This window comes from Cygnus olor, chromosome 2 (genome assembly GCF_009769625.2).
Source record: "Cygnus olor isolate bCygOlo1 chromosome 2, bCygOlo1.pri.v2, whole genome shotgun sequence".
NCBI classification, from domain to species: Eukaryota; Metazoa; Chordata; class Aves; order Anseriformes; family Anatidae; genus Cygnus; species Cygnus olor.
The window spans coordinates 41347444-41363456 of record NC_049170.1 but is presented as its reverse complement, the minus strand read 5'-3'; the positions used below and the strand labels follow the sequence as shown (position 1 = coordinate 41363456).

The following is a 16013-nucleotide window of genomic DNA, read 5'->3' as shown; positions in this document are numbered from 1 at the left end:
CTGCAGTGGCTCAGACGGGGCACTGGCACAGCTGAAGCTCAAGTATGTGTTTTCTGCAGTGCACTTAACTTGACTGGAGCAATCAGGTCTCAGGTTTCTCCTGCATTCCTTCTACATTATCCCACAACACACTGTTATTAAACTCTGAGACAGATCATTTAAAATGTGTTTTTTTTTTTTTTTTTTTTTTTTTTTTTTTTTTTTTTCTAATTTATGCCCTTCATCAGGATCTGTGAAACGCTATGGATATTGCTGAGTTGCTCTTAAACCTTTCTTGGGCAAACTTCCAGTGTCAAAGTGAAGTTGATTTCAAGCTCATATTCACTGAAGAACATATGGGAAATGTCAGCACTTCAAAATAAGAAATCACTGTATCTTTCTCCATTTTAAACTGTCTAGAAGACATCCTCCTAATGTCCTCAGCGCTGTTCAGATTTTGTAACTAAGCCAAGTATTTGAGTTGTCACTCTGCTCTTAAATGCCACTTGCAGCCATAAATAAGGTTCTTGCCCATGATTAAAGGACCCTTTTGTTTTAAAGAACATATCTTGAAGTGTCTATGAGTCAGTAACAAACAGGAAAAAAAAAAAGAAAAAGAAAAAAAGACACACAACCCTACAGGTCACACAAAACCAAGAATATCCAGAAAGCTGCATTTACAAAATCGTGCTGCCATAAAATTGTTACCTGCTTTAAAGAGATTTGTTAAGGTAAGTCGGGCTTTCTTTAAGAAATCCTGTTTCTCCACGTTAGCTGCCGCAGCCAGATGGGACAGATTCCCAAGAAGAGAAGCCCAAGCAGGTGACCTGTGGTGGGGCAGCAGCAGGTGAACAAACCTCCCCGGCGCTCCGTGCCCATCAGTACAGGTTACTCCGCGTTGCAAATGCCCACCTCGTGTTTACGTGCAGGATTTTACTACAGAAGTTTAAAAATGACATTACTAGGGATGAGCATTCAAGGACTTAGGGTTTTATCCATCAGATTTAAGAGAGACTGAACTCTGGACTCCTTCCACATTCGCTTTGCCAGAACAAAACGAGGCTGCCGATGCTCCTGCTGCAGGGCCAGCGGACGAGCAGACAGAAGCAGTCACTTTTACGAGGGTTACTGACTGAATTTTAGTAATATTTATCCCTGAAACCTTTGGCTCCAGAGCAAATATAAATTCCACCATTCTCAATTGGCGCCTTCAACTATCTTGTGAGGCCTGATGCTATTTCCCTTCCAGAATTTTTGTTTGTTTGTGTATAAAACGATTACTTGACCCAAATCCAATAGAGCTTATTAAGATCCTGGCAGCAGCTCCCCTGTCGGGGTGTCAGGAGTTTTTGGTATCGAAGGCTGCAAGATCCAACCAAGCCCTTGACGAGGCTTATAAATGCTTACGATTTGCCCTGGTGCAGGAGGGCTGGGGCAACGAGACCCTGATCCTAAACACGGGTGCGGGATGGGATCGCTGAAGAAAGGCACCCTGAAGCACGCACGGGGGGCTGCTGGCAGGCACTAAATGCCCGTGCTCACGCAGCAGGAGGGGAAACCGGTGCTCACGCTGCGGGTGTACAGCAAAATAAAACACTCCGAATGTTCCTTGTGATTAGGAGAACCAGCTCGCTGGGGGGAAATAGGCTCCATTGAAAACAGTGCTGAAAGTACTGAAATTTAGCTTAAATAAAGATACAGAGCTGCATTGCAATTCAGATTATGTGCAGGTGATGTGGGTTTAATGGATATGGGCATTTCACAGACCGTGCGCGCACGGCACATTACTGTGGTAGTGGTTGTGGTAATTATCCCTTTTTCTTTTTAAGCAGCACATAAAATACTCGCATAAAGCTTGTATAAATGTCGCACGGGAAAGTTAGGACCCTTCACAGCATGCACACCTTATCTGCTCCTGCTTCTGAAAAAGCCTCAGCTCTTCCCTGCTACGGGTAGCTATGGCACTGGCTACGTCTGTTTGGTCAGGTGTGCCACTTTCTCCAGTTTTGTCAAAAACAAAGACGGGTGATCAGGAATTGCAGACCTCAGTAAAATTCATAAGTACAGCTTGAATGCTGACACATTCCCCCAGAACAGAAGCAGTGAATGATATTAACAAAAAAGAATCAACCGTTTCTATCCGTGAATTAGTTGAAATATACTCATCATTTACTACCTGCTTCATTATTAATATTATTTAATAAGCTTTTATTTAACCTCCTTGATCAAGGTCTGTGAAATGCCTTTATCTGGACCTGCGCCTTTGTCTAGAACTTTATCCGGCCTGTGTTGAGCCATGGGTTGGACTTGACAATCCTTGTGGGCTCCTTCCGACTCTAAATATCCTATGCTTCTGTGAGACTCTTCCGACAAAAGTGCCAGCAGAAAAACCACCCCTAAATACTTGATAACGTCCATCCAGTTTGTATGAGGTAAGCCCTAAGCAGAGCTACCAGGAGACCTCACACCACGTGGGGGACCAGGCATGCTTGATGGGGTAAGCTCTGTTAACTGCTCCCAAAAAAGAGCTTCAGGAGCTCACAGGATCCTTCACAATTACAAAACTAGAGTACGATTTTTTTCCAGTAGCTACAGACACAGTAATGGCAGCTGCAAGTAGGGGGAAGCTGCTTAAGGCCTGAAGTTTTAGGGTTAAAAAGTTTGGAATCACAGATTTTTGTTTTATGTTGACCCCTTCTCTGCACCACCACTTTTGGCTATTTTCTGTAGTTTGCAAACACAAAGCAATTCTCCTCCTCTACCTCTGGCAGAATACATTTGAGGAAATGCCAAACTTTATATATGATTGTATGCCTTTTGGTGTAAGAGGAACACAACTACACCTTATCATACCAGAGCTAAAGATGACAGGCATGAGATTGGTAATAAATGGCTCTGTCTTGTGGAGGGACCACACACGATAATGAAGAGACGGTCTGGTCTGAATGAGTGCCCGGACGAAGCGGACAATGAGAGGTGAACCTTGAACACTGCAGGGCAACCTCAGCTTTCCCTTTTTTTTTACAGGCCAAAGAATAATATCCCTGCCCCTCTCCCACCCACTTTTCCTCCTACATCAATGTCCTCTAGATGCGATTCTTCAAAACAGCTTTTGACAGCACAAGAGGAAAAGGTCACAGCAGTTAATGTCTTCCTCAATATGATCCTGTTTGAAGCAATGCGCTTTTAGAAATTCCAAGATTAATTACTTCAAATTCTCCAGGTTAAACTCCTGAGTTATGCCAAAAAATATAGCTACAGTAGCCATCCTACAAAGGGCTTCCTGGCCATACTGAAAAGTCACCTAGTTCAGTAAGGACCAGACGGTTTATTCTCGGAAGAAAACATCTAAAAGATGTATAAAATACATTTGATATCTTTAAAACACATTTAAAGCATTAACTGTTTTACTTACAGCTATTGCTACGGTCAACAATAAAGAGCATATTTGCCATTAAAATCCTGAAGACGTCTAAGGTCTTTATAAAGAAATGATGAGATCCCAGAGGGCTTCTCTGACGGTCAGTGTGACAGAAACAACTGCAGACAAAGAGGGAAGATAGCTTGCCTTGACCTAGCGGCAAGCTCTGGAGGAAAACTTCGAGCCTATCTGCATAGTTTCCTTCTGTAGACTGTATGCTTGCCTATTTAAAATTAAATAACATTTTGCTCAAATTTGTACAAAGTCCACTAGAGTCCACTTCCATAGGTAGCACTCCCGAAAGCAAGCAATTCTGTGTACCAAAGGCTTTGTGCCTGCCAGGTTCTAGGAACATCAGGTTCCAACATCACAGCCTGCAAACAAATCACTCTAAATATTTGCATCTGGTTCCTCAAGTCACCTCATGACCAGAGATACAGCACTTTCCTGAAACTTCATAAAGAGGACTTCCTCCTACATATTCTTTATACACAGTCCTGGCTGCATGATGTTTTGGAGGGAGGAGGAGGAGAAGGAAGGAAACAGTCACAGTGTTAACAACGGGGACATTTTTCCAAAGTTGTACGTATTTCAGTTATTGCTGCAATACCAAAATGTGCCCTTTCAGCTATGTTGAAATCCACAAACTGTAAGGACTTACTACGTATCTTGAGAAGTACAGTCATCCATATAACCAACATCGGTAGACATGTTAGAGTGCACTCGTGACTGTACCAGTAAGTTTAACTATGCAACTGTAAAGCTGGGTCAGTATTTAACCTTCTGTCAATTACAGCAATAAAGTGTACTAGAAAATAAATCAGTAGTATAGTGACAATATTAAAAGTACGTACCAGTATGTCCAGGCAGGCTGCTTTAAGTAGAGTTATCTGGTCTGCAATGGTCAAACTTGTAAAGCCTGGCAATCGTTTTGCAAATTCCACGATTTTAATAATGCACTTTGTCGCAAGTTCACTGAATTTGTCCCAGAGCCCAAGGTCCAGTCGAACCCGATGGTCTGCGCTAGAGTTCTGGAAAGAAAGCCAGAAGGCACCATAAATCAAAAACATCCTTTTCAGTAAGTGGTTTTCAAGGGAAAGAAACAACAACCGAGTATTCCTTCTAGAAGTGCTCTCTATTAACATTCCAGGCAATTTCTGCAGTTTGCTGTTGGGATGATGCTGTTTTTAAACTTGGATTAATCGCCTGAAAATTCCTTGGATATTTCTCTGTTACTTATGATTGCAGAGGCCATCTGTACAAGGAATACAAATGAACTTAAACATTTCCAAATGCCACTATCATTATTCTTCCTTGCCATTATATAATAAGTGCATTGAGAGAGACAATTTACAGTTGTACCCCAGAAAATAAAATGAACAGTGGAACAAGAATATTGGGTCCTCATCTGGAAAAAGCAGCACAACATTTGGAACATAGTTTCACATACTTAAGATCTCAGCAAATTAGTTCTACTTAATTTATCTGCTCTGTGGCTCTGCAAGGGTTTTACAGCTTTCTCAAGCTACAGTCTCCCATGAATTAAACAGCATTTCTTTACACAACGTTATAAGAAGCACTATGTGTGATGATGAATGCTATATGCTCATTTGATGGGGCATCCAATATGCATCCTCCTGTTTGAAGTGTTACAAAGATGTTCCTGCTGCATCTTTCAGTGACCTTAGATTGACGTATCTTAATGCAAAAGTCCGTAATTTCCTAGAATACACAGCAATATCTGTGTTAATTTTGCAATTAAATTCATTTTTGTACATTCAGACAAAGCACTTAACCCTTAAATAGATTAAGCACGAAGAGCACATTAGACGAGAACTGGCTGACTCAAAAGCTTCTGTCATTTATTTGAGATTAGTCCAACAAAAGTTGGAATCAACTCAAGAGTTGACCTTGACTCAAAAAAAGACCTCGAGTCATCTCCAACCCATCTGTGATTCAAAAAACAAATGAAGATGGAGCTCTGAAATACCCGATGCTCCTCTCCGCTGTTCCTAGCGTGCAACACTTTCCCGTTTTGCCAGCGCTTGGATCCAGTGTTGCTTGTGATCGTACATCTTAACTTTAAAATTAAATGAGAGGAGTCTCAACTTGACACTAACTGACATGGCAGGTAAAAATCCATCAAAAAGCTTTCGGTTTACACGGACTGCACTTCATCAGAGGAAACATCTCCAGTGACCTTACCACCGATACTGCAGATGGTGAGGACATCTACCCCCTTGGAAACAGCTGGAGACCTTCAAAGGAGTCATCAGTGGTGGCTGCATTTTATCTCCCTCTCTCTTGCACACACATACTCCTCTTCTCAGCTGTGACTTATGCTGCTTAAGTGGAGGCGAAACGGCTGGGTGGCATCCCACTGCCACTCACTTTAGCCATCTGGGCCCCTCTGAGATTCAGGGTTGGATTTGGCACCAAGGACACCTCATATTGAGTGAGCGGTGTAAAGGGGCCCTAATTCAGCCAAAGGAAAATAGCTTATGTGGAAGGAATTCTCCAACCAGCCAAAACTGCACCCAAGTGGTTTGTCACCTTGGAGGCCATCGCCTTTCTTTGGTTCTTTCACAGGAAGGACAGACTGAAGAAGTGGAAGGGAGGACATGGGCTGTAGATGCTGTCACCAGGCCCCCATTCCCGCTGCCTCACCCTGTCCCCTGCTGCCTTGCCTCCACCACCACCACCGCAGTCACACATGGGAAAGTCACGATGGGTCCTGGGGAGCCACCAGCCTGGCATTCACTTTCACTTGCAACAGAGTAGAGATTCCAGCCAGTAATATTTATACTAGGCCATTATTACAAAAAATAAATGCTAATCATGATGAAGAGTTTAAAGGTGCATACGTGCTCTGCCCTGCTCCCCTCCTTCTTAAGGGATAAGAAATTAACTTCACCACTTCTATTTGAATTTTTATTCTGGGAACAATTTCTATTTTTTTTTTTAAATGACAGTCAAAAAGATAGAAGAAAATGTCTTTATAATGCTAAACCTAAAGAATTGCCTTCAAAACGGTCCTAAACTAATGGGTTAACAGTCATTGTAATGCCCTTTGAAACATTTCTTTCGGCTACTGGAGTATGCATCCTTCAGATTTATTTTATTTCATCCTCAAGGACCTTGGTGAAATACAGTACATTGGAGGAAAAATAAGATCAAGATGTGCAGTCATTCAGGCTGTAATTAAATTTAATAGGCAGTTTATCCAGTTCATAGAAAGATGGCATAGCGTAGAGCTACACAAAGCAGAGCCTAAAGCAGGAAATCATTTTACAATAGGGTATCCATCTGGAAAAAAAGACGTTGCATGAAACCAGCAAGTGTGAACGAAATCTTCATCAGTATCATATGAGGTTACTTTATCATGCTACACTACTGGCAACTGGAAGTTTGACATGTCTTCTATTAAGAGTAATGCACAGCCGTCTTAACAAATGTAAATCTAACTCACCATTATGCAAACTGAAAAGAAGGGGCAGTTAATAAAATACAAAATAACCTGGTGTTTTATTATACTGGTTGCCAGATCCTTGGCATTGGGTCTAATGTGGTTTACACATTATCTTTGAGATTCTACAAATGGGATGACTTTTAACATTTCATTTGGTAATGGATGTAGTTGCAAGCATCACGGAGGATCGCTAGATTTTTAGCAGCATTTCTGAATATGCAAAACCAAAATTGACTCAATATCAATGTATAGGTTGAACAATAGAACACGGGGTTAATAAAATGCATGTTAGAAATAGAAACTTTGATTAAATTTGCCTGGGGATCTCCTCTAACCATGCTGTGAAAAACATGCAGACGCTATGACTTTTCCTGAATATTTTACTGAAGCAGTTTTTTGGGTGTCTTTTCCAGGAGCAGTCTTGCATGTTTTTCAGGCCTTTGCCCCAGTGCACATATGGCGGAACAATACTGTAATACACCCTAGTGACATCTTTATCAGTGGAAAAGCCCAACCTTGCTATGAAATCCAATTAAACAGCCATTTTTGCCACATAAATTGATCCCATTTTTTCCATCATTTTTGTTTTTCATTGCAGGCTGCTTTATCTCCACATTAACAATACAGGACGAGGTACTCCCAGAAACATACACAGTAGCAGAATCCCTACTGTCTTTAAAATCCACTTTACAAATGAAACAAGGCTCACAGGGGCACTATCCCCTAATCAGGAACACTTGCTATGCCTCTTTAGTAAAAGCAGCAATGCACTGCAGCTTCACCAAGGACCACAGCACACTTTGCTCAATTCCAGCGTCGGGATATCTATTTCCTCTCCAATGGCACAGAACAAGAGGTGTGTAACTTCTACGCCAAGGACTTCCAAAGAGTAAAATGCCACTGAGGGGGGAGACGTCTCCGCTTCCAGCCAGCAAAGAGCAACCTGGGAGAACCTGAAGCAAGGTCCACAGAGTAAAAATTATTTTCTGTTTTATCCTCCCTTTATCATGAGGCTGGATGTAACACAGCTGTAGACTTACAAATAATGCCAGTCTCAAGGGACAAGCAGTATAGTTACACTCAATTATACTATAAAGTATGACATCTCTAGAGAAATTACTAGGGCACTTTCTCTTACCTGGATGACAGTAATAAAACAGATCTATTTATGATGGACTTTTGAAATCCATTACGTTTAAACAGCTTGCTGATTCTCATCATCGACAGAACTATACTTGCCCCTGCCTACCAAATGCAACTGTTAAGTCAAATGACCCAGGGAATTTAATACAAGTGCTATTCCCCCATTATTTTAAGTAGACTTTTATTAACTATGCAAAGCACAGTAATTATTACAGATAGGGACACTTTTTCTTTTTAAAGAGCAGATGGATACAAAAAAGGTAATTGAAAATGCTTTTCCAAAACCTTTTTTTGAGCAGATAAAAATACGCAACGGGAAAAAAATAACCACATAACCTTTCCTGCAGGAAATGCAGGTTGTGGTGGTCAAGAAGAGGAGTTGGATATGCAAGCTAAATGTCTGAACATTTTTTTTTATGGCTGTATCTCTGCAAGCTCTTTTTTATTCCACTCTTTTATACTTACAGTCTTTGCTCTTTTCAGCAACAAACAAAACCATGTTTTACATCTGTCCAAAAGATTGCATAACCAAAGGCATACAGGAATCGCACGTATGGAGCAGATTCTTCTGTCCATGGTTCCTATCACTAGACAAGTGCAAAGCTCATGAAATTCAGGTGAATCCACGTTGATAAAATGTGCTCCTTTCTTGCCTCTCACTTAAAAACAAACAAAAACCCCACCCTGTAAGGTTACAGAAGCAATCCATATGCTTCACGGCACGAGAGCACCACGTTGAGTGAATGTTAGCCTGCAGGACCAGACAGGAAAGCATGACTGGCTATTTTCTACCTGTACTAGCTTGTTACTATCAAGAAGAGTAAAGCATCGCATGCTTCTAGCTCCCCTTGGGCTCAGCATTTAGAAAAAGTGTCGTGTGCTACTTTTGACTTCTGATCTCTATTTCAAGTGTCTCAGAAGGAAAGACTATCACCTGAATCCTGCCATTTGATCAACAGCTCATGTTGTTGTGTCTGAGTACTGAAGCTGTGTCCCTCTCCATCAGCACAAACACCTTCTGCATCCTGCAAGTCATGGATCCTCTGTGCATGCAGGAAGGTTTCTCCCCTCGCTTGACAAACAGCTGGAGATGAAGTCCCCTTACTCCAGCCACAGTGGTATTCAGGAGTATTTTAATCCCCGAGGTTCTTTATTGGGTGCAAGCAACTGTGGGAGTGCTGCACTCTGTCCCTTTCAAAGCCAGGCAAAGATAACACTCACGAAAATGAGCTGTTACACTGAATTCCTATCTAAAATGCTGGAGTGGTTGCCAGACCTTAGCTAGAAGAGAGATTTAAATACCCCGCATTTCACACAGAGATTATGGGAACGAAGCGAGAGGACAGTTAATATTTAGCACCGCCAGTACTAGTTTTGATGCAGCTGTTGAAGGAAGCTGTATAGCTCTCAAGGTAAGCCAAAAATAACTCTTTCAGTATAATTTTGTTATTGCAACTTGTACAGTACCAAAACATGACCAAGTGGCAGTGACTTTAGCCACGTGCAGCTAACCGCTATGGACTTCCAAAAGACCAACAATAAAAACAAGAAGTCTCTTTCCCCAAGCTGTTCAATCTGACCTGCGACAGAAATAAGCAATATTCAGCCTCAGAGACACTGCGGGTTATTAATGAGTGAGTTATTAATGAGCGGGTTATTAATGGGCAATATTCAGCCTCAGAGACAGACCAGGGTTACCTGGGACTCCTTGACAGTTCAGATTCATCCGTTATTGAAATCCAGGTGCTCTCAGTACAGGCTCTGAAATTTCTTCAGGGACATCAACTCACCGGGAGGGTCAACAGGAACTCAAGAATGAAGGCATCAGCAGTATGATATGCCTTCATTCATGACAAGACCCTCTCCAGTTTCCACGTGTATCATTTCAAGAGCTAAAATATTAATGGACCTTAAGCATCCAATACATGATGCAAACATATAGGTGCCCAGGTTTATCTTTCAACCATCCAGAGCTTGGACAATCACCAGTACTAAGTATCAACACACCCACTGTAGCGCTCTTCCAGCTCAGGGGTAACACACAAGTACGTAACAACACATTCCCATTTGGAGGTATACGATACGTTATTCTGGGATAGCCAGGTCATTTGCAAGGCAGCCTGTGAGCAATAAACTCTGGCACGCATACCAGTCTGGCTACATGTCCCAGCTGCGGACACCCGATCACCTCTTCTGTGAGGCATAAACTCATTGTCTTTGAACTGGGAAGATTTTTCACACTTGTTCAGAAGCACTCTTGCATTAGCAGAAGTGTGAGAGCCTGCTTGGAAGATTTTATTCCCTTCAGGATGAAGGCACAACCACACGTACTGTGGGGAGGGGTGGAAGGCATTAAGGCAGGAATTTCCTTGAAAAGACACACTATGAATCCCCCAGCCCCCAGCCTTGCCTTTGGTTATGTCACCAGCTGGCTGTTTTCAAGCTTCCAGCCTCGCATGCTGCACTAGTCCCCGGGGGTCTGACTGTGCTTGCCTACTACGGTAGTATTTACCAGCACGCCTACATTGATTGTTTTGACTACATCTAACATGAGCAGAGAAAGCACCAGAGAAGCACACAGAGGACAGAAGCCTTCCCCAGTGCCAACAATTTTATGCGGGTCTCAAAATTAAACGTGAAATATGTTTGTGAAAATAAACACATCACTTTCGGTGATGTGAAAAATATGCTCTTCTCTAATGTCACAACACGTATATATGCTTTTCTTGCACTTAAATTCAAATCTTACACCTAAACCTGAGATTTTTGAACTGACCTTATTAAATAGACAAGAATGCCATGTAACAACAGCACCCTGCTTACTGAATATTCATGCCACGCATCTTGCCTAAAGTACTCTTTGAGAAATTTAGTTTGTTCCAGTAGCAGAGTATTTACTGAAAAATGCAGAGGAATTCAGTGACAGAGCTTTCACCCGGACGCTAAGTCTGGGTTCCCGGTATCCGTCAGGGGCAGAGGACCAGGACTGTGCAGGCAGATGGCTGCTTGGCCCAGCCATGCCACTCCTCATCTCCCAGCATGACAACTGAGAGCAGGACATTTGGCACATCTCTCTGAAACAGGCTGTACTGCTACAACTGACAGCAAGTCCTGACCAACAAAGCCACTCATCTACTGATAGGACTCTATTAATTTTTAGCATCTCTTTCCTTACTGCATTGGCAAACTTGACATTGTATTTTCTCTCGTATTTGTATAAAAAAGTGTATTTTCCTGAGTCATCCTCTGGAGAAATTCCTACCGTACTGAACTTCTTGACCTGGAGCTGATTTTTCATTTCTAAAAAGCAGCAAAAGTGTTGGCTGCTTTGGGGTATTTTGGTAGACTAGAAGAGGAATAAAGCACAAATAAACATTTTGGAAACTGGTTTATTTAGACATTTCCCAATTTTCTTGACCATGATAGCTTTGGGGCTGTCACCTGTAGCATTTACGAACTCTCTACACCAGCAAAGTAGCAATCTGCTGATGTGCAAGCATAGAACATGTTTTTGGAAGCCAACAAATTTCTTATCAACGCTGGTAAGTAATTCACTCATGGACTCCAAGCTTGTCTCCTTTCAGGATTAGTCTTTCCCTCTGTGGTCTTTCTTATAATACTGCTAACTAATGTTTACAGTTAAGTTCATGTATTTCCATTCAGATACACATTTTTTGCATGGCTAAGGAGATTCAAGGATTGCATGTACATCTGCATCCATTTCAAACATCAGAAGTCTCCAATCCAAAACTCGTATCACCCACCTGAATCCAGACTTTATTATCTACAAACCATACTTACCGTAGTGTATTTTCCCAGCTGGCAGAGCGAGGGGAAGGTTTCCTGGTGAGCTTTTCGGATCTTCTCAGTGAGATCATCCAACTCTGCTGTCATTTCATAGTTTTCTGTGGACTCCTGCTTTGAAGGTTCCTTCTTCTTTTTGTTCCTATCATTTCTGACAGCTGTAGAAGAAGAACAAGCACAGATCACATGTGGTTACTCAGATCACCCCATGTTATGCTTGTTGATCTACTTCAAAACACTGCAACTTTTTTTAACATGAATTATACAAGTGGAGATAAAAATGTTATATGCACAGAGAATACTTACACAAGCTTACTTATCTGTATAAACTGAATTTAATGGGATAGTGCTGAAAGCAAGCTTCCACAGGACAATCTTATTGATAGTCCTGTACTGTCTACCCTCCAGGAAAGTCTACCACAATTTCACATGCACTTTAAGTCTCTCATTAACTTTGTGAGGTGGGATTTTTTCATTGTATCACTACAACTGTGCATGGTGAATGGAGAAATTCTCTGCAGTGACATTGTTGGTATTTTATTGGATGTGAACCACGCTGAAGAAAGTAATGGTCTCTCTTTTTAGATTTCACAATATGGAATGTAATAAACCCCGTACTTAATACAAACTCCACCCAGCAAAAATTATTTGAGGGGAAAGTTAAATTTGAAAACAGTCAGTGAAAGAAGATGAAACATTAAACTCAAGATCTGAAGATCAAAGGAGAAGCACAAGCACTTGAAAGAGCAAAAAATTGCAGCGAAGCTATCTAAAGTTGCTTGCCATCTGCTCCTGCACTCAGATCAGCCTTCTACCTTTGCCGAGTTGTGGGGGATTATTAGAAATATGCACTGTGCTGCACTCATTCTGTAATTGATTTCCCTCATATTTGTGTTCTGTAATAAAATATGACAGCTGCGCCATCACCATGCTACTCTCTGTTCTTTTAATGAAAATAACTTCATTTTACAAGAGGTGCCCAGGAGATAAGTCTGTGTCCGCAGTAGTGCCAGTATTTGTGTATTTTACCAAGAGGCTTGTTGTTAGCTAGAGCTAACATTTTAAGTGTAACCAGATGCACAAGGAACCCAGGCTTTACAACAAAGCCAAACCAAATCAATCCCTCTCCCCAGAGACTCAATATCAATATTAAAGACCCCAAAGACTAAACGCTGCTGGACAAACAGAAAATAGCACCAACATTCACCAGTGTTCAAAACCTCGTGATATTTAGAACAGTGCCCTGAATTCTGAGAGGGTGACCGGTGCACCTGGCACATGTGAGGATGACCAGCCTACATCTTCTGGGGTTGCTTGCTCTGTGTCTGTGAACCACAACAAGGCAAAGATGCAGACAAACACTGCATGTTTCAGGCAAAAGAGGAGGTTCTGCTTCTCTGGGCATCATTTCTGAGGGAAAATTAAGAGCGATATGGGAAAAGAGGTGGGAATGCAGCAGAATCAGGGACATCTACAGAAATAAGGTCAGGCACACCAGAGAAAACAACAGGTAGGACAGTGAATGTTGTTGCTGCTTTATGAGTTGATCAGGCACATACTCCATGCAATGAACACCTCTGGTTTTCTGACTAAAGGTTTGACTTTGCAACTGAGAGAACTCTGACCCTACTCCAGCAAATATTTTAAGGACGCACTTGACTTTAATTGTGTGAAAAGATCCACACTGAAGTCAGTTATGCACTCTGACGGATCAAGGCTGGGATGCTGAGCACCTCGATGGTTTAAAGCCTAACCTCGAACGCCATCAGTTCTCATGTCTGGAGTAACAGAGACTCAGGGAATGACAAGAAAAGTGGAGAGGAAAGGCAAAGAGGTGCCTTCTTGTGAAGGCTCAGTGCTAGCAGGGTAGTCAGGTCTGGGGGAGTTGGATGGATCCCCCCACCTTTTTACAAATACTCCCCTAAAGCCAATGCCCTGCCTTGTTCACTGGATCCCAGGGCAGAGTACAAATGAGTCTCAGGCATTGAAAAAACGTCCAGGGCCAACACGTACAGCTCGAGTGCTCCCAACTGCCGCTGCACTCCAGAAGTAAATCCTAATCACTGCTGTACTTGGGAGATAAAAGAGCTCCTTAGAAAATTATGTAAACTCCTACACAACCGCAAAAAGCAATAAGCCTTTGTAATAAAGCCCCATTTACTTATAGCTCTACGATTGACAAATTTGCTAAACAGGCAGCCTCAGCAACTACTTATCTCAATAGCTTTGAACTCCTTGTGGAAGACAAACACGTTATTTAGGCCAGCCTTCGGAGCAGCTGCCAAGAGCTCCCAGATACAAGGAGATAACTCACGCAGGAATCCGGACACTGCTCCCGTGCTGCCACTGCACAGTTCTTTCTTCCGTTACACCTGAGGTCCTTTCCCCTCCAGAGGCCATCAGAGAGACAGCTGCTGGTCAGCCCCCATCACCAAATGGGCCCAGCTCTGTCCTCTTTCTTTTCATGAGCAAACCACTGAAGGGTAGGAAGAGTGGAAGGGGAGAATTAACATGTCCTGAAAACTAAGAACAGGTTTTGTTCTTTTGTTACCTTTTTTCTATGATTCCGACAGTCTTTGTAGTAACAGTAAAACCCAAATAACATTATCTTCTTGCTTTACATGTACTTTTTTTATATTTTCTACATTTTTCTAAGGCTGCATCAGACTTAGCTGTGTTTCTGCATTCTCTGTAAGATAACACAATAAAGTGCTCCAAAAAATAAAGAATTTCTATAATGTTGAACTATTACGCAGATTCAACTGCATGTATAATTTAACTCAAAAGAAGAGAGGAAAAGATTAAGACAACACTATGCTTAAAAGAGTTAAATAAAAACACAAGCACACACATTTACACAGTAAATTTCAAAGCCATCAGTGCTCGGGGAACAGGAACTGTCACGCTGCATGTGGGAATAGTTCTGGATTACAGCTTATGCTTATATCACATAAATCACACCTTTTTGTATCTTGGTCTTTACATGCATATGATCACATCAATCCCAGATGCAATTCCACTGCCTTTTAATGATGATATGAAAGTGATGAATCTATGTCACAGTTAATGCTGCTGTGGAAAACTCAGGTTATGAATTTCATTACTTGGGCACTAAATTCTGACTCAACGGTTGCATTATTTAAGAGCTCCCAACAGGGGACAGTGTGGACGCTCCCTCGCCCTGTGAGAAATACTGGAAGTTACAGAATTCAAACAAAAATAAGGCGTGCGCGTGGTGCAGAGAATGAAGAAAGGCGTATCTTTGTATGCGGGTGCGCCACGAATGCTGCCTGGACAGCTGAGCGCCGCACGCCCAGGCCTGAGCACGTCTGCTCCCATCCATCTCCCCGTGACAGCTTCCGTGTCACCCCGACGGACGCGCAGGCTGGGACTTGTGTTCCCACACCCAGACACCTCCGGGGAGCCGCGGCAGGGCTTTGTGTTGTCCTGACGTTAAGGACCAGCCCCTGCCCTCCAACATTCACCCACCGCCCGATGGAAGAAGGGGCTGAACATCACGACTTGTCCCTTCCCTGCCCCGGTCGGTCTGCTCCCTTTGACCCAAGTCTCCTGCTGCCTTCCTCAGCCTTGGACACATTTTCTCCCTTTGGCTTGAAGCTGTAGCAGGGATGGATGCCTTTCTTCAAGGAAAGCGGGGCCTGCTGTAGCTCAAGCTAAGGATAGGAAGGCATGAACAGCTTCTCTCGGAGGCCCCCAGCCCTCTCATTTAGCAACCACACAGCAATTCTTGTGCTTGAGCAGGATTACATCAAGCATGTCGTGACACTGCGAACTGTCCAGTCTTAAATGCAACCCCCTCAGGCCCACCAAATTCAGTCACCACTTGGCTTTGGAAGAGCCTGGGATCCAGCCCAAGAGATTTAGGCAGTTTCTAGATCATCAGGTAAAATCAAGGCATACTGACTTCTCATACTGCCATCTGTTAGCGGCGGCAGAAACGTGTGCCGTGGAAAAGAACCTCCAACTCACGACACCATTTTTCCAATTACTTGCATGACCTTTGCTGCCCCAGACGCCCAGAAGATAGTTTGACAGCACCTTTCATGTATTATAATGATTAATCAGCTATAAATTCATGACTCGAAATGCTATCATTGCTGTTTTGCCTCCCAGAGATCCCCATGACCTTTGAATAGCTTTGTGTACTAGTTAACTGTTTTTGTTCCTGTTTTGACA

The 16013-nt window shown here is 42.5% G+C and overlaps 1 protein-coding gene across 7 annotated transcripts in view; it reads right to left on the bottom strand.

Annotated features, from left to right (window-relative positions):
* RARB (retinoic acid receptor beta) overlaps nt 1-16013 on the bottom strand; it is a 331581-nt gene that overhangs the window by 8513 nt on the left and 307055 nt on the right. For all 7 annotated transcript variants that reach the window (XM_040550265.1, XM_040550267.1, XM_040550266.1 and 4 more), the window contains 2 exons: nt 11814-11974; nt 4255-4431 (listed from right to left, as the gene is read on the bottom strand). In XM_040550265.1, the coding sequence (XP_040406199.1) occupies nt 4255-4431; nt 11814-11974 (338 nt within the window). The remainder of the gene's footprint in view (nt 1-4254; nt 4432-11813; nt 11975-16013) is intronic.